Source organism: Brugia malayi (genome assembly GCF_000002995.4).
Source record: "Brugia malayi strain FR3 genome assembly, contig: Bm_v4_Chr2_contig_001, whole genome shotgun sequence".
Classification (NCBI taxonomy): domain Eukaryota; kingdom Metazoa; phylum Nematoda; class Chromadorea; order Rhabditida; family Onchocercidae; genus Brugia; species Brugia malayi.
The window spans coordinates 13,361,490-13,388,922 of record NW_025062476.1 but is presented as its reverse complement, the minus strand read 5'-3'; the positions used below and the strand labels follow the sequence as shown (position 1 = coordinate 13,388,922).

The following is a 27,433-nucleotide window of genomic DNA, read 5'->3' as shown; positions in this document are numbered from 1 at the left end:
TTATTTTGTAAATAATAAAAATTTATAAAAATTTTAATTTCAACAGAATTATCAATTATTTATTATAACTTTTTTGTTAATACTTTTCATTTGTAACCTATGTACATAATTAATAATAATAAAATTTTAACATATAAATTTTTAATTTTAACAAAATTTTTCACATAAAGTAACATATGCGTATATTAAAGTATAATTACTAATTATTTTCAATTAATCAATTAAATAATTAATTAAATCATATATTTATTCATACTTAAAATAAATGTTAATAACTTTATTAATATGTTTATTTCGATTATGATATTAATATGCATTATAATATTACTTTCTTTTTGTTTTTACATCTTATCAATTTATCAAATTTAAAAAAAAAATTTAAAAAATTTAGAAAAAATTAAATTTTAAAAAAAAATTTAAAAAAAATTAAATTTAAAAAAAAACAAATTTAAAAAAAATTAAATTTTAAATTTTAATAAAATATTTTTTCTCATTACAGTTGGATCATATATTTGGTCATATTTAAATACTAAACAACGTTCAACTAATCCAGGAATACGTAATTTGCAATATATATTAAAAAGATTTCACATTCCAAAACGTTATAATTTAGACTTAAGTCGTTTTTCACGTTACTCTGAATTAGGATACTTTGATAAAGTGGTAAGTAATTTTTCAATTTAAATTTTACTATTTTTTTTTTTTTTTGCAAAAATTTTAAAAAAAGATTCAAATATATTTTGAAAATTTCCTAATTTAAATTTAACTATTTCTCTCTTTTTTTTTTTTTTTTTTACAAAAATTTTAAAAAAAAATTCAAATATATTTTGAAAATTTCTTTTCCGTTCTTTTTTGTTTTTGTTTTTTTTTTTCATTTTGTTAAAATATTACGAAAATTATTAAAATTATTTTAATATAGAATTTATTAATTTAGATTTTTTTTTTTAACATTAATAAAATTCCTACTAGTAAGAAAGAAAATATTTATTTCATTGATAATATTTTATTTATTGATTTCTGATAATACTTATATTCTATTGATTATATTTTATTGATAATAATGATATTTTATTGATAATATTTATTTTATTGATAATAGATTAGCATGGAATAATTTAAAAAAAAAAAAAAAAAAAATGAAAACTTTGTTTTTATTTTAAATTTATGGTAACAATTAATGATTTTTTTAAAAAAAAAATGAAATAATTTGATGAATCTATTAATGTAATTTGAATTGATTAATTTAATTAGGATAATTTTAATTATTATTTTCAATTATATTTTATTTAAAGTATTTTAGAATAACTATGGTGGCCATATGGATACATCAATATTACTTATACCAAATGGATATATACCACGTCAAATAGCATTTAATTTTACAATTCATTTATTTGGAAAAAGGTAATCAAACAAATTTTAAGTAATAAAATTTTGCGCTAATTAATCAAAAAAAAAAAAATAACTTAATTAAAATTTAAAAAAAAAATTGCTTAATTAAAAGTTAATTAATTGATAATAAAAATTCGTACGGAACAAAATGTTAGAGACAGATGGAAGAGCAAAAAAAAAATGATATTTGACCATAAAATCAATCAAATTATTTCTTATTAAATTCTTTTTTTTAACAAATTAATTTTTTCTAATTTTTTTTTGCTTTTTTTTATATTAAAATTAAATATTTTATGCTTTTTTAAATTTGTAATGTATAAACGTTAATGAATTTCAGCATTTTTATTATCTTTTTCCGTTAGTTTTCCTTCTGAATTGATAATTTTTAGTGATAATTGATAATTGAAACAATCATAAATCTATTAAATCCATTTTTGATTTATTTTTTGTCCTAAAATGTTAATTTTTTATTAATTATTTATTAATAGTAATATTATTATTCTATTTAATATTTTATTAATTAGACTAATATTTTCAATTGCTTGCTTGCTGCACATTAATGATAAAAAATTGATAACTGATATGATCGACTAACTTACATCCAGTTAACTTGATAACTGATATAATTAACTTAACTGATAAAGTGATTTATTATTAATAATTTAATGATTCTTTTAAATTTTAATGATAATTGATAATTTAAATAATCATTGAATAAGCATTAGAAATTAATAATCAAAAATTTTAAATAATGTAAATAAATTTTAGACGATATTAATAATAATCAGAAATGTTAAATGATATCATAATTGATGACAAATATGAATTGGTAATAATTGATAATTTATATTTTAATAATTGTTTTAAAATTTAACAATAACTGGTAAAAATATAAATATTCATTGAATGTATTAAAAAATAATATGCATGTTAATAATATTCAGAACTTTTAAATGATATGATAATTGATAATAAATTGATAACAAATATGAATTGGTAATTTATATTTTAATAATTTAATAAATTTTTTTTTTTTAAATTTAACAATAATTGATATTAATATAAATATTCATTGAATGTATTAAATGTATTTTTCATTTATTTATTTTTTTCTTGCAGTATAAATATTTTGGAAATTGGTGCACGAGCTGAAGGCTTAGAGAATGCGGACGAGGAATTATTTGGCGCAAATGGTTATATAAGCAACCCGAACGGACATATCTTTCGAGAAAAGCAATTTCAATCGAAATATTCTAAATTGAATTATTTGAAAGAATTATATAGAAGACGAAATAGAAATATTGAAGATTTGCTAAGATTAACCATTTATATTAGAGTAATTTTATTAATTAATAATTGTAATAAATTTATTAAAATGATATTAAATAATTTAAATTCATTAAATGATAGATTCTAAATTCATTAAATTATATTACATATTTTAAATTCGTTGAAATGATTTTTATATATTTTAAATTAATTAAATAGTATTACGTATTTTAAATTAATTAAATGATATATTTTAAATTAATCAAATAATATTATACATTTTAAATTCATTAAATAATATATTCTACATTCATCGAATGATATTACGTATTTTAAATTTATTAAAGTGATATTACATACTTTAAATTAATTAATGATATATTCTAAATTTATTAAAATGATATTGCATACTTTAATTTCATTAAATATTATTACATATTCTAAATTAATTAAATAATATTACATATTTTAAATTCATTAAAGTGATATTATAAATTTAAAATTCATTAAATAATATTACACATTTTAGCATTTATCATAAATCATTTTAAATATAATATATTTAAATATATATTTATTTGATTTCTTGATAAGCTTATTTATTTGATAAGCTAATAAATAATTTTAATATATATATAAATTTTTTTGATTCATTTAGATGTTTGGTGATGATTTATATTATTATGGCTATCAAATGGAACAACATCAATTAATTGATAAAATCAAAGAAAATATTGAAATTGATAAAGTATTAGCAAAATTAATGGAAGAGAAGACAAAAAAGGTTTGAAAGATTTAAATTTTTAAATTTGATCAGAAATGAATAACTAAAATTATAAGAAATATTTTAAGTAGAAATGGAGAAAAAAAAAAACATTGAGCATAAATTAAGATTAATTTATAAATAATAATTATTTGAAATAAAACTAATATATTTAAGATTATATATTAGAAGGAATGGTTTTTAAAAAAAATAATAATAAAAAAAAAAGATTTTTTTAAAAAATATTGAAGTTAACTTTTACAAAATTACTCAAGAACTGAAAATTATTTTTTTTAAAAAAAAAAATGATTTCAAGGTTAATTAAAGAATTCATTGTATGATAAATAATTAGGATTATTAATTTGGATAGATTATAATTTATCTTTAATATCCATAGCAATTATTACCATAACTATGAAATGATTGAAATTTAAATATATTATTTGCTTGAAATAATTGAATTTTAAATACATTAATTACTTGAACTAATTGGATTTTAAATATGTTAATTACTCGAAGTAATTGAATTCTAAATATACTAATTACTTTAAATAATTAAAGTCTAAATACATTAATTATTTGACTAATTGAATTTTAAATACATTAATTACTTGAACTAATTGGATTTTAAATATATTAATTACTCGAAGTAATTGAATTCTAAATATATTAATTACTTTAAATAATTAAAGTCTAAATACATTAATTATTTGACTAATTGGATTTTAAATATATTAATTACTTAAACTAATTGGATTTTAAATATATTAATTACCTGAAATAATTGAATTTTAAATATATTAATTACTTGAACTAATTGAGTTTCAAATACATTAATTACCTGAAATAATTGAATTTTAAATACACTGATTATTGAAAACAAATATTAAACTCTAATCTTTTTTTTTTTTTTTTGAAAAATAACAAATTACTTTATTTATTTAAAATTATTTAATGAAATTTTTATTTTTTAAAAATGTTTATTATTTATAAATTATTTGCAGCTTTCACGCTATATGCTTTTATTTGAATTATCACAAACACTACCAACACTATCTGGCTTATCATTTCAATTCCTATTAAATGTATCATTTGCAGCTAAGCTAAATAGTAAATTGAAATTAAATTTTGTAAATTTATTGCAACGAAAATTTGATGCAAGCAGTCATGTAAGTTGATTATATTATAATTTTATTTTATTATTAAATATATATTACAAAAAAAAATAAAAGTTTAGTTAAACATTAAATTTTAAAATTTCCTTTCTTTCTTTTTTTATGTTTTAATTTAAAGCAAATTTTCTAATCATTTTTTTTTTCTTTCTTTCTTTTTTTCTAAAAAATAAAAGTTCAAAAATCTTTTCTTCTTCTTTTTTTTTTTTTTTTTTTTTTTAAAAAAATGTATTTTGCTATAAATGCATAAATATATATTAAATCAAAAAATCTTTTAAGTTAATTTGAATTTTTTTTTTTGAGTATTTTAATTCAAAGCAAATTTTATAATCATAATTATTATGCTTTTTCATTTTTAAATTATTTTTCTTTTTTAATTAATTTTAAATTATTTTTCTAAAAAAGAAATTTACATATTTAGATTGACATACATCCATCAATATCAATTGCAAGAAGTGGCGCAATAGTATTACGCGCAGGTAATATAATGACAGGTGCTATGATAACATCAAATTTGTATGCTGCAACAACAATTTCACAAACAATGGAAATGATTGAAGGAAAAAAATTATCATTTAAAATTGATATTCCACACAAAGAACTTTTTGTTACAAAAATAAGGTAATTACTACTATTATTATTATTATTATTATTATTATTATTAGTATTATTTAAAGCAAAAAAAAAGACAAAAAAATTTATCACAACTGATTTGATAACAGTTGTTATCATCTATTTTAATAGCTTAATGTAAGATATAAGATCAGAAAAATTTATCATAATTGATTTGATATTAGTTATTATCACGAATAACCAAAAAAATTTATCATAATTGATTTGATATTAATTATTATCACGAATAACCAAAAAAATTTATCATAATTGATTTGATATTAATTATTATCACGAATAACCAAAAAAATTTATCATAATTGATTTGATATTAATCATTATCACGAATAACCAAAAAAATTTATCATAATTGATTTGATATTAATTATTATCACGAATGATGGAGAAAATTTACCACAATTGATTTGATATCAACTATTATGATCAATTTGAAATGTTTATGTTAGATATAAGATCAAACAAATTTATCACAATTAATTTGATATCAATTGTTATCATCTATTTTAATAATCTTAATGTTAGATATAAGATGTAATCTATTATGATCTTTCATTATCATTTATCAGGATTTTTTTATCATCCATCATAAGTTTTTGAAGATAAAAATTATCACAGTTTATTGGATATCAATTATTATTATTATTATTATCTGTCAGAATATAATTCATAAAATTTGATCACTTATAATTTTTTTTTTTTTTTTTTTTTAAAACTAATAACTTATACTGATAATACATAGAGCAATATTTTTATTAAAAAGATACAATAATTTGCTATTATCATTAATATTTTCAGAAGAATAAATTATCACAATTTATTTGATATCATTAATTATCATTTATCGTCATTTAATTCATAAAATGTCATCAAATATAAATTCTTCTTAGCTTTTTATTGAATTCTAATTAATCAAATAATTAAAATTAACTTTTAAAAAGAAATGAAAAGAATGTTTAACAAATATTAAATTTAATTTTTCTAATTTTCAGTCATGATATTATCAAAATTGATAGTAATCGTTATCAGTCATTTATCATTAGACGACACAGTGATCAAAAAATACAAAAACGTTATTGTTCCGGTGACATCTTAGCAAAAATTCTTGGAATTCAAGCATGCATCGATGTAAATTCATTTTAAGAAAATATTTTTTATATTTGAAATAAAAAATAAGTTAAATTTTTTATTAAATTAAATTAGTTTTTAATAAATTAAATTTTTTATTAAATTAAATTAGTTTTTAATAAATTAAATTTTTTATTAAATTAAATTAGTTTTTAATAAATTAAATTTTTTATTAAATTAAATTAGTTTTTAATAAATTAAATTTTTTTATTAAATTAAATTAGTTTTTAATAAATTAAATTTTTTATTAAATTAAATTAGTTTTTAATAAATTAAATTTTTTATTAAATTAAATTAGTTTTTAATAAATTAAAATTGTTTTCAGTTTTATGCAAATTTCCCAGTAATGGAGGGAAGTATTAAAGTGGAAAAAATTGATCACAGCATGAATAGTTTTGAATTTCTTTTAGAAAGAAATAGTAATGTAAGCTTTTCTTTTCTTTTTTTTTCTTTCTCTCTCTCTCTCTCTCTCTCTCTCTTTCTCTTCATTTTAAATACTATAATATACATGTATGAAAATTTTATATCTTATTAAGTAATTATTAATTCGAATTTTAATTTGAAATCAAACGAATAGAAATCAAGTGATAATTAATTCAATTTTCAGTTCAAACTAGAAGGAATGAAAATGAAGTTATAATTAAATCAAATTTTTTTTTATTCTTTGTTTTAAATATTTCATATATGTATGAAAATTTGACATCGCATTAAGTAATAATTAATTTTACATCTTATTAAGTAATATTTTTTTTTTTTAAATCTTATTAAGTAATCATTAATCGTCTTAGTAAGTAGTAATTACACCAGGATCGAAAATTAATCAAAAAATTGAAACTGATTTTGAAATTTCAATTCAACGTAAAAAAAAACGAAATTTAAAATTAAGATAATAAAGTCGAAATTTAAAATCAAGATAGAATTTTTAAATTGTACTTTTTTTAAAAAATTTTTCATTACTCGAATGATATTAAAATTAATAAATTTAATTTTAGAGAGGAGAGCAAAAATTGTTAATTAGAATTGATACACCAGGATCGAAAATTAATCGAAAAATTGAAACTGATTTTGAAATTTCAATTCCACGTAAAAAACTTAAAGTTGGTATTGTTACTCCAATTAAAACAATTGTACTAGATGGTAATTTACAACAAATGCAACAACAATTGGATGATTATGCGACAAATCTTAAACTTATCATTGATGATAAAGTTTACATTCTTGATGGCATTTTAAAGGTGACAATAATTTTTATTTGTTTATCTATTTGTCTGTTTATTTGTTATGTTTGTTTATATCTTTGTTTGTTTGTTCGTTCATCGGTTTGTTTATTTGTTATATTTATTTATATGTTCGTTTGTTCGTTTATTTGTTATGTTTACTCATTTGTTTGTTTGTTCTTTTGTTTGTCTATTTGTTTTTTTATTGTTCGTCTGTTTGTTTATTTGTTATGTTTATTTATACGTTCGTTTGTCCGTTTATTTGTTATGTTTACTCATTTGTTTGTTTGTTTGTTTATCTGTTATGTACACTTATTTGTTTGTTTAATTGTTTGTTTGCTTATTTGTAATGTTTATTTATGTGTTTGTTTGTTTGCTCGTTTGTTTTTATTTGTTATGTTTATTTATTTGTTTGTCTATTTCTTATGTTTACATGTTTATTTGTTTGCTTATTTACCTTTTTTTTTTTCTTTTTTTAGTAAAACTATTAAATAATGATTATATAAAATCTAATCAAATTGAATTAATTGTATTTGATATTTATTAAATTCCCAATATATTTTCAAAAAAAAATTTTAATATAAAATTCAAAAAAAAAAAAAAAAAAAAGAATTTTTCTTATTATTTTTATTAATAATTTTTCTTTTTTTTCAGATCACAAAACAAAGAGAATTAAATTTGTATAAATTAAATGCAAGAAGTATTGCTAAAAGTGTTACAATAGCAGAAATTACAACAGAATTACAATTTAACATTGTTAAACCTTACGCAATGTTTGATTTTCATTTGGATAAAATTTTTGATAAAGCAATTATTTTTAAAAGTAAGTTATTAAATTATTACATATGCATTATATGTTTATGAAAAATTTTGGAATAAAAAAAAAAAAGGAAAATATTAAAGATTTTAATTTTAATAATTTCAAAAAAATTTTTTAACTAATTCAATTTCATTTTGAAAAAAAAAGAAAAAAGGAAAATATTAAAGATTTTAATTTTAATAATTTCAAAAAAATTTTTTAACTAATTCAATTTCATTTTGAAAAAAAAAAAGAAAAAAAAACAAAACGTTGAAAATAAATTATTGCATATATATGATTTAGTTAAAAAAAAAAAAAGAAAAAAAAAAAAAAAAAAATTTTAATGTAAATTCTTTTCTTTCTTTTTTATTTTTTCAGTTATCATTAGCAATACAATATGATAATTTATTTTAAGTTGGATAAAATTTTTTTTTTTTTTTTTTTTTAAAAATTAATTTTATCGGATTGATTTATATTCTGATATCATTACAAATTATATTTATCCAATTAAATTATTAAAATTATTTTTTTTTAAAAAAAATTTAGGAGAAAGAATTAATTTTGTAAGCCTTTTTTTTGTTGAATAAATTAATTTTATAGTTTTAATCAATCCACAAACACCAAAATATGAAGGTAAATTGGAATATTTGGGACCAAATTTTAATGGAAAATTTGATACAACAATTATTCATCAAGGAATGATTAATTTAAAAGGTACAATAAGTGGTGAATATCAAATTGAAAATTATTCAAAACAAACACTTGAAATTGGATTTGAACAAATATTTCAAGTAAGTGTTTAGAAAAAAAAAAAGATTTGTTTGTTTCTTTTTTTTATGTTTTTAATTAATTAATTATTTTAAAAATGAAAAGAAAATGTTCTTCTATCGTTTCTGTTAAAAAAAATTTTCTTTTAAATTTAAAAATTTTTAAATTTTTTAAAAAATTTTTTTTAAATCTATTATTTAAAAACAATTTTATTTTTTTTTAGAGAAAAGCAAGTAATCATCATTTCAAAAATGCTATTTATGCTATTAGTACTGCATTTAACAGATTAGATTTTCAAATAATTTCTAATCGTACTGGCAATAATATCAAAAATTTATTGGATGCAACTTATTTTGGAAAAAAATTCTTAGCAAATTTAGACGTAACACGTGATCCTAATAATATTTACACGGCTATTGGAAGGGTAATTATTTTTTAGCTTTTGCTATTTAATTTTTTTTTTTATAAGAAATGCATAATTAATTATTTTATTTGTCATTAATTTATATTTAAAAAAAAATGCATAAGTTGTACATTTAACTGTATTTTATTAATAAATTTTGAAATATGAAATAATAAAATGCAAGTTAGGTAAGATGTGATCAAGTAAGGATTGATAATAAATATAAGTTAGGTAAGATGTGATCAAGCAAGTATTGATAATAAATATAAGTTAGGTAAGATGTGATCAAGCAAGTATTGATAATAAATATAAGTTAGGTAAGATGTGATCAAGCAAGTATTGATAATAAATATAAGTTAGGTAAGATGTGATCAAGCAAGTATTGATAATAAATATAAGTTAGGTAAGATGTGATCAAGCAAGTATTGATAATAAATATAAGTTAGGTAAGATGTGATCAAGCAAGTTGATAAAAATTATAATTTAGGTAAAATGTGATCAATTTGATAATGTTGATAAAAATTATAATTTAGGTAAAATGTGATCAATTTGATATTGATAATAAATTAAATATTATCTATCAAAATCATTTTCCACTACAATTCATGTTGAAAATTGATATCGAAACGCCAAAAATGCGAAATATTCACGCTTCAGCCGAATATGCCATAAAGGTTATTTTCTTTTTGTATTTGAAAAAAAAAAAAAAATAAAAGTATTTGATAAATTTATGATAAAATTAGAAACTATTTGTTCCTTTTTCTTTCGTTTTTTAGGTGAATCCAAAATGGAATTTTAAAGGAAATATGCTACTTCGTTATTTTGACCGTGAAATTACATTAAATAAGCAAATTGATGAAGTGACCATTGGTCAGTATAAAATGCAAACACATTTACAATGGAATAGAAATGAGAGAATTAATGCATTATCAGATATTATATTTCGTCCTCGAGTAAGTTAAACAATTGTAAACAATTATTCTTAAGTATGATTTCATAAATTACTTACTTTACTAAAAGTTATTTCATTTATCTTTGTTTTAAATTAAAAAAAAAAAAAAAATATTGGTTTTATTAAGCTTTTTCATTTAAAAATTTTCATATTAATTAATATTTATTCAAACTAATTGCTAAAATTTAATTAAATTAAAATTTAAATCAAATTAGAAAAACATTACTTACAGAAAAATGAGTATACCTGCTAAAATTTAAACTAATAATTAAATTAGAAATGATAAAATAATTTGTATTAATTACAGGAAAATGAATATACCATTGAATCAACAGTTAATGTTGCCGGATTAAATGAACCATTAAATATAAGAAAGCATATCAAATATAATTATGATTATTACAAGTAAGTGTAAATAAATAAATATACTATATTTATTTACTTAAAATTAATTTCAATTTATATTTTTTTTTTTAAAATTCAATTTAGTTTTCTGCAGCACATATATAGTGCTAAATATTTAAAATTAATATTTTATTCATAAATTATTTTACATTTAATTTCATTTTATATTATTTAAAATTAATTTTATACTTTTATATACATGAATTTATTTTCTTAATACTTATTTGTATAATTTTATTTGCAAATTATTTATATTTAATTTCATTTTATATCATTTCAAATTATTTACATTTAATTTACTATATAAATAAAAAATAATATTAATTTACAGCATACAATTATTTATACCTAATTTTATTTTATGTCATTTCAAGTTATTTACATTTAATTTAATTTCCCTGTATTAATAAAAATTAATAAAAATTAATATTAATTTACAGCATACAATGGTATACAATTATTACAGCATACAATTATTTATATTTAATTTCATTTTATATCATTTCAAATTATTTGCATTTAATTTAATTTCCTATATAATTAAAAATTAATATTAATTTGCAGCATACAATGGCATGCAAAACAAGGTGGTCAAACAATATATGATTTAACAATTAATCTTATTGGCCAATTTGGCAATCAACAAAAAATTAATTTTAATATTTACACCGAAAAATTTGAGCCAAAAATTAACTATCAAATGGTAAGTGATCAAAAGAAAGCAAAAATATATATTAAAATTAATTAATTTTAAATAATAAATTGTTTATTTATTTATTTTAGACAGGTGAGTTACAACCATCAATGAATAGTATAACAGCGCTTGCAACAATACGTAAAGATGGTAATCATTTTGGTACAGGTAGTATTATTCTACCAAAAACATTCAATCTACCTAATCAACAATATCGAGGTGAATTTAATTGGATTTATCAACAGGTAAGTTTAATTATTTATTTATCTGTTATCAAATTATTTTTTTTATTTGTATGATTAAAAGTGATAAAGAGAAAAGGACCAAAATCATTAAATCATTGATAATTTATGATAATGTGATAACAGTGGTTAAAATAGTTTTTATTCTAATTTTATTAGCCAAAAAAAAAAAAAAAATAAAAAAAATTTATTAAATATTTCGAAGAAACAAAAATTTTTGTTAACAAAAAAACTTACTTTTAATATTCACACTGAGAAATTCGATCAAAGATCAAATATATATCTAAGATAATTATGATATCTTTAAAGTAAAATAATGATGATAATATGATAATAATATATTACTTGAATAATCGTTGGACTTTAAAATATTTTTTAAAATAATTTTTGAATAATGAAATAATTAAAAAGTTAAAATTTTTAAAGTTTTTTAAAAAATTAAAATAACTAAAATAATTTTTGATTTTTTTCTTCTTTTTTTTTTGTTGTAACATAATTAATGATAATGTGATAATAGATATTAAATTTTTTAAATAAAATATATATTAAAATAAAATATTAAAATTTTTTTTAAAAAAAAAAATTGAAACAAAAGAAAGTAAAATAATTGACAAAGATAATGTGACACACTTTTTTAACATTTTAAAAAGTGTTAATTAAATAAATAATAAAAAAAGAAATTTCTAGCAAAAATTTGAGGAATTTGTTAGATATTAAGCAAAAATTTTGATATGCTAAATTAATTTAGCTAAAATTGCTAAATTAAATTGATAAATTAATTATCATTTAAATTAATTAAGCTTATTTTTAGAGATCAAATAAAATAGTAATGGAATATAATCAATTAAAGCATTCATATGGTACAGTTTATGCGATAAAACTCGAATCGAATGATGATATTAATTTGAAATTACATTTTGATCGTCAAAATGATAAAATAATTTTTAAATGGTTAATTTTTAAATTTTGAATAATTAATTATTTTGTTTATTTTATTGTTTATTGCTAATTTACATAGCTTTTTTCTTTGTGTAATCTTTAAAAATTTCATTCTTTCTTCAATTTTTTTCAAAAAAAAAAAATAATGATTAAAGTAATTGAAAAATAAAAATTATTATTTTTTTTTTTAAATTTAATTAATAAAAAATATTATTATATTTAGTGATTTGGATAAAAATCATATTCGAACTATTTCAATGACACTCAATGCAACATCGTTTCGTTGGGATTTATTTGAAATTGAAACTCATTTAAGTACTGATAAACCATTACAACAACGATCAATTAAAACAAAAGGAGGTTTTCTCTATCGAACTGATCAAGTAATTTTAATTTAATTAATTTAATCAAAATGTTTTCTTTTTTTTTCTCCCTCTCTCTCTCTCTCTCTCTCTAAAGTATTATCAAAAATTTAGTTTGATTGTTATATGTGATTGATGATAAACTGTTTTAATTCTGGAATATATGATATAAATGAATATTATCATTTTATCAATGATAAAATGATTTGTTTTTTAAAATTAATTTTTTAATAAATTAATGTTTAAAGGTCGCCTAATGTAATCATTTTTGTTGTTAATAACTATTAGAAGTATTAAAAAATTCATTTTTTTTTCTTATTTTTTATTTTTTATTTATTTATTCTGTATATTTGCTCATTTTTTTTTGCTTATTTATTCTGTTTATTTGCTCATTTTTTTGTTTATTTGTTTACTTTTTGCTTATTTATTCTGTTTATTTGTTTATTTTCTGTTCATTTATTCTGTTTATTTGTCTATTTTTCATTTATTTAATCTTTTCATTTTTTTCTTCGTCTGTTTTTGTTTATTTGTTTATTATTATTATTTTATTTATTTATTTTTTTTTTTTTCAGGCAAATATTGAAGGATTATTTGAAATAAATGATAAACGCTATGGTATTGAAGGTTATTGGCGTAAAATAATGCATAATGAAGGTAGCAGAGCATATATTTATGCTAGCAAATTTATGACACCTCAAGTAATTTTTTAATTGTTTACTTAATTTTATAAACAAATTAATTTCTAAAAATAAAAAAAAGAGAGAGAAAGTATATTACCACAATCCATTATATTTTTGTTGATAATAATTTTAAAAAAAAAGTAATAATTAATTAAATAAATAAAGGATAATTAGTTTATTGTTTTTCCATTATTATTATTATTATTATTTTTTACTTTATTATAAAATTCCTCTTTTTTTTTCATCAAAATTTATATATTAAAAAGTTTAAAAAAAGAATTAAATGCTAAATTTTCTTTTTTTTTTTTTTTTTTGGTTTTTATTTTACAGATTGGAATAAACTTTGAGCAACAATTGGAAGTGGAAAAAATTATTTCAATACGAAAAGCAAAAACAATTTTTGCGCTTATCAATGCTGGAAGAATATTAAATTTAACAAATGAAATTAAAAATGATATTACATCAATTAGTGCTATCACTGATATTATCGTAAATTTCTTTTTTTTTTTAAGAAATAATTTTTTAAAAAATGAAAAAATAATTCAAAATATTTACTAAAATTTTATAAAAATTATTAATCAAAGAAAAAAAAAGTATAATTGCTATTATTGTAAATGAAATACAATTGTGTCTATTAAATGTTAAAATTAATTAAAATAATGAAAAAAAAATTTTAAATTTGACAGATAATTATTTCAAAAGAAATTATTTGTTTCAAAAATTTTTTGATAAAATTTATATAATTATTATTTAATTATCTCCTTTTTTTTTTGAAAATAATAAAATTATTATTTTTTTTTAGTTTAAATTTTTGATAAAATTTATGTTTTTTTTTTCTTTTTAATTACTTTCATTTCGATTTTTTCTTTTTAAAAATGAAATTTTTATTTGAAATTTCAAAAAAATAAATGTTTAATTTTTAAGGGAAATGAAATGGTATTGAAGCATACGATCGAATATAATCATAGAAATGGGCAAAGAATATTGAACAAATATTTGAAATTTAATGAAAAAGTGTTAAATATGAATTTGTCAACAATTTATCGTCAACGACAAGTTCAAATAGACATTAGCGCCTTAACAAATTTTGGTATAATTCAATATGGCAAAGTAAAGTATTTTTCATTTTTTTAATTAATTAATTTTATTTTTTTGTAAAATTATAAATACCAAATAATAATTTAAATAATAATTTAACATATTTCTGTTAAATTTTTATAAAATTAATCAGTAAAAAAAAATAAATAAATTCAAAATATTATTAATGAAACATTTGTTATTGTGCGTTTTTTTTTTTTAATTTAATACTAACAATTTTATTAAAGTTTAATAAATGAATTAAATTTTAGCACAATATTTTTTTCAAGTATTTTATTCAATGATTAAATTCAATTCTAATTAATTTAAATTTGACATATAGTTCAATTTATCAAAAATAACATCTATCCTTGTGGAATATTGAAATATTTTTGATTATTTTTATTTATTCATTTGTTTACTGAAAAAAAAAAAGTTTTTTTTTAAGTCATTTTTTAATCAAATAAATGTAATTAAATTTTTGCTTATTTCGAATATTAATTATTCAATTATTATACATTTTTCAACTATTAAATTCTAATTATTCAATTATTAAATTCGAATTAAATTATATTTGATATATATATATATATATATATAAAAATTATTTGATTTGAGATATTAATTATTCAATTATTATTAATTTTTCAGTTATTAAATTCCAATTATTCAATTATTAAATTCGAATTAAATCATATTTGATATATATACATATATATACAGTAAAAATTTATAGAAAGTAATATCATATATGAATTATTGAAATGTAATTTTAATTATTTTTATTAATTAATTGATTAAACCTTTTTTTTTTAAAAAAAATGCTTTAATTTTAATTGATAAATCTTTTTGTTTTTGTTTTTTTTTTTTTTTTTTCAAAATATATTTTAGATTATGTTTGATTGTCATAAAGGTCAAACATTTTGGAATTGTGATGCAGAAACTAATGTAAACAAACAATTTGTGATTAAAGGATATGAAATGTTATCAGCTCAAAATACTGATATTGGTTATTTGATAAAATTAAGCTATTTGATGAATAGCGAAGGAAAAATTAAATTCAATATTGATAATGTAATTTTAATTCATTTTTTTTTTTTATTTAAATATAATTTAAATTTTCATTAGTTTTATTTACATATAAATTTTTTTTAAGTTTAATTAATTATTTTAAAATATATGTGTGTCGTAGGATATGTAGATCACGATAATGTAATTTTAATTCATTTTTTTTCTTTTTTTAGTTAAATATAAATAATTTAAATTTTAATTAGTTTTATTTACATATAAATGTTTTTTTAAGTTTAATTAATATTTTAAAATGTATGCGTGACGTAGGATACGTAGATCACGTGTAATTGCATACCTGTGATTGTATTTCACGTACAAATTACTTGGATACAAATTAATTTGTTGATATAATGTGTAAATTTTTTAAACAAAATTAAATTTAGTGAAAAAAAAAAAAATAAAAATTAATATAATTTAGGAAGCATCAAAGTATAATGCAAATGCTATGTTACGTCATGCTGATATTTTATATAATTTGGAATTGGATGTAAATAATAATAAAGGTATTGTAAAATTTCAAACACCAGCATATTTAATCAATCCACAGGTAACTTTTTTTAATAATTAAAATTTTAAAATTTGAAAATATTATTTTTCTTTGCTTAAAATAATTCATTAAAATTTCAAAAAATTTAAAAATCTTTCTCTATTAAAAACAGAAAAAAATCTTCTTTTCAACTTTTTTATTTATTTACATTCATTATTAAATAAAAAATTCAATATTTTGATATTTAATTATTCATTCTCGAGATTTTGTTTATAAGTTATTAAATTACTTTAAATTTTCATTTTTAAAATTCTTATTTTATTAGATTGTTTTTTTCAGAAGATTTTTTTTCTTAATTTTTTAACTTTTTTTGTTAATTATTTTAGTTGTTGTTATTAGTATTATTTGTTTTATTTTTTATTTTTGATTATTTCTTTTTTTTTGATTGACTTAATTTGCATTATGATTTTTTAATTACTTGTTATGATTTTAATTTTTATTTATCTTTTTTTTTGCTTCTTTTTTGGGAGAATTCTATAAAATTTATAATTGATTAATTTTTTTGTATATAAATCTACTAAATATATATTCAATGTTATTTATTAATAACTCATTCAGAAATTTATAGAATTTGTAATTAATTAATTATTTTAAATATCAATTTCCTAAAAAGAGGAGCTAAATTATATTAATAAATTATTTTAATTAAATTATGCCAATGAAATTATTTTAATCAAATTATACTAATAAGGTTATTTTAATTAAATATTATTAATGAGGTTATTTCAATTAAATCACATTAATTAGCTTATTTTAATTTAATGTTATTAATGAAGTTATTTTAATTAAATTGTATTAATGAGGTTGTTTTATTTTAATTACACTAATTAAATTATTTTAATTAAATTATAGCAATGAGATTATTTTAATTTTCAATTTTCATCTGATATTTGAATGATAAAACTTTTACCTTACATTTAAAATATTTTGATTATATATCTCATTAGGGTATAAGTTATTTTGCTAATGCTTATAGCAAATTTAAAATTTTAAAATTAAAATTTATTAATATTTTACATTCCAGAAAATTTTACGATCTCTAAAATTTAATAAATTTGCTTGTCTAACATTTTTTTTAAGGTAAGAATAATAAGAAAAGGACCTACTGAATTTGAAATTCATAGTGAAAATGAAAGTGGTGGACGAATATATGCGCATATTAAGACCGGTGATTATGATAAATTACTAAAAATGAAGGTAAATTTAATTTTATATTATAATTAAAAAAATAAGAATGGAAGTATTTTTTTTTTTTTTTTTTGGAAATTAAATTTTCTTATTTTAGTTTATTTATTAATTAATGAAAAAACACAAAAAAAAAAAAAATAAAGCTAACTTTTATATATTTTTCTTCTTTTTATTGTTATTATTTACTAATTTTATTTATTAATTTTTATTTATTTTCATTATCTTTAAAAATTTTTTTCATTGCCATTTTTTTATTTTTTTAAATTTTCAAGAAAATTTCAATTATTATAATTTACTAATTAATATATAATTTATCGTTTTTTTTTCTTTTTCACAAATAACAAATTTTTCAATTTAGATAACAGAAATACCGGAAGCATTTGAGTTGCATTTGGAAAATAGTTTAATTAGTGATAAGCAAAAATCAATTGCTAAATTAACAGTTGATCCATCTGGGAAAAATAAGGTAAGTAAAAGTTATTTAATGAAAATTTCAATTTTTTATTCTTATTTATTTCTTTGTTTTTTTTTTTTTTTTTTTTTTTTGTTGTTGTCATTTATTTTATTTCTTTTTAGTTTTTTATTTTTTCCAAAAATTTTGTTTTTTTTTTAAATTTTACTTTTTTTTTGATAAAAAATTTCATTTTTAAACTATTTGATTTTATTGTTTTATCATTTAATTTCCTATTTTTCTTTTTTATTTTCTTCTTAAAAAAAAAAAGCATTTTTTGCCATTCAATTTCCTTCTTTTTTCCTTTTTTTTTAAAAAATTTATGGAATTAGAAATGAAATTTCATTAGGTTTATGCAACTGGAAATGGAATCTTTTAGACTTATAGAATTGAAAATGAAATTTTATTTAAGTTTATCGAATTAAAAACGAAATTTTATTAGATCCATCGAATTATGAATGAAACTTTTCTTGACGTATGGAATTTGAAATGAAATTTTTTTTTGTTTTTAGATTCACAGAATTGAAAATGAAATTTTATTAGGTTTATGGAATTAAGAATGAAAATTCTTTTTTGCACTTACGGAATTAAAAATAAAATTTCCTTTTAGACTTTTGAAATTGAATATGAAATTTCCTTTTATTTAGACTTTTGAAATTGAATATGAAATTTCCTTTTAGACTTACGGAATTGAAAATGAAATTTTAATAGATTTGTGGAATTCAAAATGAAATTTCCTTTTAGACTTACGGAATTGAAAATGAAATTTTAATAGATTTATGGAATTCAAAATGAAATTTCCTTTTAGACTTACGGAATTGAAAATGAAATTGAGGTTGAAGGTGAAACATTCCGTGCACTACGTTCAACCATAATACAACCGAAACGAACGATAAATATTGCAATACTTCGACCAACAAACAATAAATATGCCTTATCAGTACAGTATGTAATTTATATTTATGAAAATATATTTATAAATATATTTTCAATTTTTATTCTGAATTAATTTCTTTTTTAAAAAAAAAAATTTTTAAATTTTCAATTCTTTTTTTTTTTTTTAAATAATAAATATTAAAGACCAAATGTTGGTGGTAGAAGACAACCAACTGTAGCCGAAATGACATATCAAAAGACAATTGATGGTTATCACTGGGAAGGAAGTATTTCTGATGAAGCATTGATAACACCATTGCAAGCAAAAATAATTTATAAAAAAGATGAAAAAGATAAAAATAATTATCGATTAGATTTACAAACAGAAGTTTGTTTTATTTTTTTTTTAAAAATTTATTAAAAATTAGTGATAAGAAGAAATTTTATAAAATTGAGCTAAAATGCTTTCAAATTTTGATAACATTTTGTTCATTTAAATATTAACAAGTGATAAAATTTTTTGAATAGTTATTCAAAAATATTTTAATTTTGATAAGATAATAATAGCATATTGGAAATATTTTTAATAAATATCATAAAATGTTCAGTTGTAATTGTATATTTGATAAATAGTAAAAAAAAAAAAAGAAAAAAAAATTTTTAATTTTGATAAAATATTTTGATATAAATTCAAAATAATTTTTTTTATTTTTATTAAAAAGTTACGAAAAAAAAAAAATTATCATAAAAAAAAAGAAAATGTATTAAAAATAGTAAATAATTGGAATAAAAATTGTTTGGTTTAAAAGAAAAAAGAAAACAAAAATTTTTTTAAAATGATAAATATTTTATGACATGATTTTCTCTCTCTCTTTTTTTTTTTTTTTAAATAACTATCAAAAATATTCCATACTGATAAGATATTAATTAGCATACTGATAACTGATAAGAATTTTTTCTTTTAAATAAAAATGAAATTTTATGATTATTTCAGTTTATCTATAGTAATCAACCGGATAAATTGTTTGCTAATTCATTTCATTTGCATCGAAGTACTTTTGTACTACCGGAACAGAATAAACGAATTGTTGTACGGAATGTTAAAAATGTTAATGATAATGTTCGATTTGTTATTGAGTTGAAAAGTACTCATCAAGCAAGGTAAGTAATTGTTTACTTATATAAATATAGTAATTGGATAAATATTTTAAAACAAACCATTTACTTATATAAATTTATTAATTGAATAAATATTTTAAAACAAACCATTTACTTATATAAATTAATTAATTGAATAAATATTTTAAAACAAACCATTTACTTATATAAATTAATTAATTGAATAAATATTTTAAAACAAACCATTTACTTATATAAATTTATTAATTGAATAAATATTTAAAACAAACCATTTACTTATATAAATTTATTAATTGAATAAATATTTTAAAACAAACCATTTACTTATATAAATTTATTAATTGAATAAATATTTTAAAACAAACCATTTACTTATATAAATTTATTAATTGAATAAATATTTTAAAACAAACCATTTACTATATAAATTTATTAATTGAATAAATATTTTAAAACAAACCATTTACTTATATAAATTTATTAATTGAATAAATATTTTAAAACAAACCATTTACTTATATAAATTTATTAATTGAATAAATATTTTAAAACAAACCATTTACTTATATAAATTTATTAATTGAATAAATATTTTAAAACAAACCATTTACTTATATAAATTTATTAATTGAATAAATATTTTAAAACAAACCATTTACTTATATAAATTTATTAATTGAATAAATATTTTAAAACTAATTATTTATTTATATAAATAAATTAATTGAATAAGTACTTTAAAACAAATGAAAGAAAAATACAAAAAAAAAAAAAAAGAAGACCGTTATTTTAATTTTGAAATGATTAAATGCCATTTAAAATAATTAATTTATCAATTGTAAAATTTCAATATAATATTCAAATCTATTAATCTAAATTAAAAAAATAAACCTTTGTTTTTTTTTTTTAAAAAAAATCATTTTAAATCAGTTAAAATAATAAATTTATTAATTTGTAAAAAATTTAATATAATATGTGTAATATATCTATTAATTAAAATTTAAAATAAACTTTTGTTTTAATTTTTTAAGAACATTTTTAATCATTTAAAATGTTAAATTTATTAATTGTAAAAATTTCAATATAATATGCAATATATTTGTTAATTTAAATTTAAAAACGAAAAAAAAAGTTAAATAATAATTTGTAAAATAGAATTATTGTAAATAAAATTTACTTCTTTTAAACATTTATTATAAAATGTTGTAAAAAAAATATTTATTATAAATTAATTTAATCGTCAAAAAATTTTGTAAAAGTGTCTATTAAAAATTAATTTAATTATCGAAATACATTATAAAAGTATTTATTTTAAATTGTATTAATTTTTGATTTTTGAAAAAAATTAACTTTTGTCTTTTTTTTTTCTTTTAAAATTAATACATACAAAAGTAATTATAAAAATTAACTATTTCTAATTTATATAAATTTTATTTAACTATAAGCTATAATTTATATTTTATTATAATTTAGCAATAATTAAGTTTGTTTTTTTTTTTAATTTTTTCTTTCTTACTTTATAAAATGTATTCTTTTTCCTTTTTTAAATTTATTTTCATTCTAAAATCATCTTTTATAACCTAATTTTATGATTTTGAATTTTATAAAAAACATATAAAGAAAAGAAAAATTCAAATATAATTTGAAATTTTAGAAATTTCAATCTAATATTTATTGAGTGAAATTTTATATTTTATTTTTCAGCTTTTGCTTTTTGTTTATTTAAATGAAATTCAATTTTAGTCTTGGAAAAGTTTTGAAAAAAGAAAAGAAAATTAAATTTTTAATTATATTTCATTACTAATTTAATTTTAATATTATTTGTCCATTTTTTTTTTCTTCTTATCAGCAACCTGAATACACGTTTATGGACTAAAATTGATCGAAGTGTAATCGGAAATGTTGCAATTCCGGTTCGTGCAATTTTCGGTTTGGAAACCAGAAATTTACAGCATCAACCGGTTGAGTATTCATTAGAGACAAGAACGGATACAGTTAAATTTACGGAAATTCAATTGAAATCGCCAAATTCAATGTTGAAAGCACGAATTGATAAGATAAATGATAATCATTATAAAGTTGGATTTTATGAGGTATAATTTTATCATTTCCTCTCATCTTATCACTGTTTATTTCAAAATTTGATTAATAACAAATAGTAACTTTTTTTTTCTCTTTTGAATTTGATAACAAAATTTATTTGATAACAAATAATTTATTTACTTTTTTTAATTAAACAACTAAAATTTGATAATTACATTAAAAATTCTTTTTCTTACATATATAAAAAAAAAAAAAAAACTTTTTAGCCATTTTTATTATCCAATCTTCTTTTTTTTTTTACAATGTTAAATTTCAAAATTTTAAAATTAATGTCATTTTCTAATAAAAATTTTTTTTTTTTAAGTTTAGTTTTTTTGTCAATTTTTATATTAATTAATTGATCATTTAATAGATTAAATTGTTGACAAAAAAAAAAAAAAAAAAAAAAAAAAAAAACAAAACAAAACAAAAAAACAAATAAATGTAATTTGTTTGTTTGGTTGTTTGTTTGTAGAAAAATTTGAAATGAAAATTTTTCAGAATAATCAACAACCATCAATTGTTGGTGAATTAAATTTGCATAATAATAAAGCAATGTTTGAATATCGAAATGAACGATTGAAAGAAGTTAAATTGCATGCATCAATTGAAAAATTAAATGATTATGAAGCAGAAATTAATTTATGGCATAGTGAAGTAAGCAAAAAAATACAGGATGCACGTCTAACGCTGCAAGTAAGTAATTTTGACGTAAGTTACGTTTACGTTAATCACGTAACACGTGTGATTGACGTGATTAGATATTATATTATCAATTTTAACTAATAATTCTTTTAATTTCATTCTATTTTAATTCATGCAGTACTACTATTATATTATAATTTTTAGAATTTAATTTTACTTTAAATTCTGTAATGAATGTCAAAATAATATGAAATATTGAAATTTTGAATTTAATTACTTAATTACTTAAATACGTTTTATGCACGTTGTATATATGTCTTATATATATATATATTCTTATATATATATATATATATTCTTAAGTTAAAATTTTTAATTTTAATTTTAAGTTAAAATTTTAAGACAAAAAAAGAACTTTTTTTTTGATAAAATATAAATTTTCAAATATATATATGACAACTTTTAATTTCACAAAATTGATAATAATTAATTTGTATTCATATTTTTTAATGTTACTTTTTATAGGTAAAAGAAGGTAATGTATGGAAGAGTAACATTTATATTCGACCAACAATAGAAAATGAAATAATTGTAAGTAAAAATTCTAATATAAAAAAAAAAAAAAAACAAAATGTTTTAGACTTTTTTATAAAATTTATTAAATTTAAAAAAAGAAAAAAAATTTATAGACAAAAATAAATGAAATTTTGTCATCGATTGCTTTGAGATTATTTATTTGTTTATTTTTTATTTTTTTTTTTTTATAGAAGAAAACTAAAGAAATAATATCAAAAAGTGGCGAATTTCATCAAAATTCATTTATACCTGATGCTATTCGATCAATCTTTTTATCACATAAACAAATTGCTAATGATATTGTGACAACAGCATTAGATGAAATTATCAAACAATGGACGACAGAACAAAGGTAAAATTTAGTGATAATAATAATAACAAATTGATAACTTGTCAAATTCAATGATAATTGATAATCAATTAATAAATTATGGAATTAACTATAATAGTAATAACAAACTGATAACTTGTCAAATTCAATGATAATTGATAATCAATTAATAAATTATGGAATTAACTATAATAGTAATAACAAACTGATAACTTGTCAAATTCAATGATAATTGATAATCAATTAATAAATTATGGAATTAACTATAATAGTAATAACAAACTGATAACTTGTCAAATTCAATGATAATTGATAATCAATTAATAAATTATGGAATTCAACTATAATAGTAATAACAAACTGATAACTTGTCAAATTCAATGATAATTGATAATCAATTAATAAATTATGGAATTCAACTATAATAGTAATAACAAACTGATAACTTGTCAAATTCAATGATAATTGATAATCAATTAATAAATTATGGAATTCAACTATAATAGTAATAACAAACTGATAACTTGTCAAATTCAATGATAATTGATAATCAATTAATAAATTATGGAAGTTAGTAATAATAAATTAATAACTTGTCAAGTTTAATGATAATAAATAAATAAAATATAAAAATTAGTAATAATAAGAAACTAATAAATTGTTTAGTTCAATGATAATCAATTATTAAATTGTGAAATTCAATAATAATAATAATAATAATAAATTAATAAATTATCAATTTCAATAATAAGTATTAAAAATAGATTAATAAATTGTGTACCTGTGTGTGTGTGTATGTCTTTTTAATTCAGTTTTTGATTAAATTTAATAATTTTATAACATTAACTTAAATGAAAAAAAATTTTGCAAAATAATATATAATATTTTGAATAAAATGAAAATGATATAATTGATATTTGTGGCATAAATTATCATTTAACTTATTTATTTATTTATTCAATTTTTTATTTATGAGTGTTTCGTAAAATAAAAAAGTTTTTTTTAGTTATAAATAAATTTTTGTTTTTTTTTAATTTTTTATATACCTAAATTACGTAATAACTGCAATAGAAACAGGGTAATTCTCTTTCTACGTGATAGGGCAGCGGTATGTACAAAGGGTAGAGACGTAATTTACGTGAGCTGATCAATTACACTTACTAGAAATTTCTCGTTCAAGGTAAATAATTGCAATTCTCGATCTCGATTACGATGGATTTTCAAAGGGTTATTAATAGCTTTCGGTGGAGGAATTTTTTTTTTTTTTTTTTGTAAATTATTGAAATTTGTTTTAAATTAATTATTCTTTCTTTTTTTTTTTTGTAAATTATTGAAATTTCTTTTAAATTATTTATTCTTCTTTTTTTTTTTTTGTAAATTATTGAAATTTGTTTTAAATTAATTATTCTTTCTTTTTTTTTTTGTAATATTGATTTTTTTTTTTTTTTTTGTAAATTATTGAAATTTCTTTTAATTTTTTTTTTTTTTTTTTTTTTTTTTTTGTAATTTATTGAAATTTCTTTTAAATAATTATTCTTTCTTTTTTTTTTTCATATACAAAAATTTTAAATTTTTTTTTTTTTTTCATTTTTTTTTAGAAATTTTGCTGCTGAATTTGGTTCAGAATATGCAAAATTAGTGGATGAAATTGAAATTAATTATGAATTAATTAAAGAAGCAATGTTTATTGCATATGATCAAGCATATCAGGTTTGATTAAATTTCTTTCTTTTTTAATAATAAATTTAATTTTTAAGAGAAAAAAAAAAAACTAATTTTTATTTCTCATTCTTATGTTTTTTTCTTTTTTGAATTTATTTGTTTTAAAAAAAAAAATTTTTATAATTATATAAATTTAATATTTTTATTTAAATAACTTTTTTTTGAAAAAAAAAATTCTATTTATTTATTTATTTATTTATTTATTTTGCTTTCTTTATTCGTATATTTTTTAAAATTATTTAATTCAAAAAAATTTTTAATTATTTTTGGAAATTTTGAAATGTTATAAATTCTATCAAAATAACTTTTAAAAAAAGTTTTTTTCTTTTCTTTAATTTCATATTTTTCTTTTTTAAAAAATTTATTTGATGAAAAAAAAAAAAAAATTTTAGGAAATGGAACAATTTGTTAAAGGTATAACCGAGAATGATTTCATTTCTCGATTAAAACAATTGTTTGACGTTAACAATGATATTCGACAAGAAATTAAAGCTTCGCTAAAACCATTTATAAATTTAATTGATCAATTATATAAAGAGGTTTTTTTTAAAAATTCTTTCATATTTTTTAAAATTCTTTTACAAAAGAGAAAGGGAGAGAGAGAGAGAGAGAGGGAGAGAAGAGAAAGAAGAAAACAAAAATTAAATTACTACTTTAATTTATTATTTTTATAAGCGATATAATAAAGTGTAAATTTGTAAGTAACTAAAATTTATTAATTCACTCTAATTATTTAGTATTATTTTAAAAAAAAAGACATAATTTTTTTGCAATTTTTTAAATTTTGTATTAATTTAATTTATGCTTACCGTAAATCTAATTAATTTGATAAATTCAAATTTAATTAATTTTGATAAAAATGTAATAATTTAAGATGGATAATTTACAACAAAATGCTGCAATGATTATTGAACGTTTAGAAGAAATGCTAAAATTAAAGAATTTACGAAGTAATACTTTTTTTTTTTTTTTTTTTTTTTTTTTTTTCATTTTAATATTTTAAATTTGAAAAAAAATTTGTTATTTTTTTTTTTGTTAATTAATTATAATTATTATTTTAATACATTGTAATTTTAGAATACAATGATTTTTGTTTTCTTTTATTATTTTAAATTTATCAAATTTATTATTTATTAAAAAAAAAAATTAATTTATTTTAGGAGCATTGGAAGAATATAAGGAAATTTTTGAACGAACTGATATTATCAGAATTATACTTTATGAAATGCAAAAATTTAGTCGACAATATCAGTTATCAGAATTAGAAAGAGCTATTGTTAACATTGAAACAAATCGTAGACGTTATCAGGATGATGCATTTGAAATTTATGATAAAGTAAGTTATTAGTATTATTTATTATTATTGTTTTTTTTTTTTTGTTTATTTTATTTGTTTTGTTTTATTTTCTTAGCTATCAATTATTATTTTCCTAAAATTATTTATGCTAGTGATAATTTGCTTTTTTATCAGTAAACATTCGTTCATAGCAAAAATAAAAGTTCTATCTGTTTATCAAAAAAAAAAAAGAGGAAGAAATTAAAATCAAAATTAATTTTTTGAATTATAAAAAAAATTAATTGTTTAACACTGAATTATTTTGTTAATTTTATCATTACAAAAAATGCATTCATTTAATTAATTAACTGTAATGAATAATTAAAATAATTAATTAATAATTACTCAATTACTTTCTTTTTTCCACTGCCACTAAATGCATTTCTTTCTACTTTACTTTATAAATTATTAAAAAAAAAAAAGGGAAACATTGTAAAATAAAAATAATAATCAAAAAAAAAAAAAACAAATAAATCAAATTTGATTGATTTAGAAAATTTTTATTTGAATACAATTCTTAATTATTTGTTTTAATTTTAAGAAATAAGTTTAAAATGCTAGAAAATGGTTTAGCTA

At 16.9% G+C, this 27,433-nt stretch overlaps 1 protein-coding gene across 1 annotated transcript in view; it reads left to right on the top strand.

The window, feature by feature from the left end:
- The window catches only part of Bm14109 (Uncharacterized protein), a gene marked incomplete at both ends in the record, with an annotated part of 46,387 nt that overhangs the window by 9,124 nt on the left and 9,830 nt on the right, over positions 1 to 27,433 (top strand). The window contains 37 exons of the mRNA XM_043079441.1: positions 500 to 663; positions 1,301 to 1,404; positions 2,512 to 2,728; positions 3,320 to 3,445; positions 4,429 to 4,593; positions 5,018 to 5,217; positions 6,219 to 6,354; positions 6,680 to 6,778; positions 7,347 to 7,589; positions 8,226 to 8,394; positions 8,971 to 9,161; positions 9,362 to 9,562; positions 10,075 to 10,215; positions 10,318 to 10,494; positions 10,801 to 10,898; positions 11,463 to 11,601; positions 11,682 to 11,837; positions 12,646 to 12,785; positions 12,997 to 13,156; positions 13,708 to 13,833; positions 14,146 to 14,304; positions 14,740 to 14,925; positions 15,784 to 15,966; positions 16,382 to 16,510; positions 17,591 to 17,707; positions 18,057 to 18,164; positions 18,958 to 19,094; positions 19,230 to 19,413; positions 20,020 to 20,186; positions 22,015 to 22,258; positions 22,749 to 22,943; positions 23,418 to 23,483; positions 23,660 to 23,820; positions 25,398 to 25,509; positions 25,914 to 26,060; positions 26,396 to 26,471; positions 26,682 to 26,857. Of these exons, the coding sequence (XP_042935375.1) occupies positions 500 to 663; positions 1,301 to 1,404; positions 2,512 to 2,728; positions 3,320 to 3,445; positions 4,429 to 4,593; positions 5,018 to 5,217; positions 6,219 to 6,354; positions 6,680 to 6,778; positions 7,347 to 7,589; positions 8,226 to 8,394; positions 8,971 to 9,161; positions 9,362 to 9,562; positions 10,075 to 10,215; positions 10,318 to 10,494; positions 10,801 to 10,898; positions 11,463 to 11,601; positions 11,682 to 11,837; positions 12,646 to 12,785; positions 12,997 to 13,156; positions 13,708 to 13,833; positions 14,146 to 14,304; positions 14,740 to 14,925; positions 15,784 to 15,966; positions 16,382 to 16,510; positions 17,591 to 17,707; positions 18,057 to 18,164; positions 18,958 to 19,094; positions 19,230 to 19,413; positions 20,020 to 20,186; positions 22,015 to 22,258; positions 22,749 to 22,943; positions 23,418 to 23,483; positions 23,660 to 23,820; positions 25,398 to 25,509; positions 25,914 to 26,060; positions 26,396 to 26,471; positions 26,682 to 26,857 (5,699 nt within the window). The remainder of the gene's footprint in view (positions 1 to 499; positions 664 to 1,300; positions 1,405 to 2,511; positions 2,729 to 3,319; positions 3,446 to 4,428; positions 4,594 to 5,017; positions 5,218 to 6,218; positions 6,355 to 6,679; positions 6,779 to 7,346; positions 7,590 to 8,225; positions 8,395 to 8,970; positions 9,162 to 9,361; positions 9,563 to 10,074; positions 10,216 to 10,317; positions 10,495 to 10,800; positions 10,899 to 11,462; positions 11,602 to 11,681; positions 11,838 to 12,645; positions 12,786 to 12,996; positions 13,157 to 13,707; positions 13,834 to 14,145; positions 14,305 to 14,739; positions 14,926 to 15,783; positions 15,967 to 16,381; positions 16,511 to 17,590; positions 17,708 to 18,056; positions 18,165 to 18,957; positions 19,095 to 19,229; positions 19,414 to 20,019; positions 20,187 to 22,014; positions 22,259 to 22,748; positions 22,944 to 23,417; positions 23,484 to 23,659; positions 23,821 to 25,397; positions 25,510 to 25,913; positions 26,061 to 26,395; positions 26,472 to 26,681; positions 26,858 to 27,433) is intronic.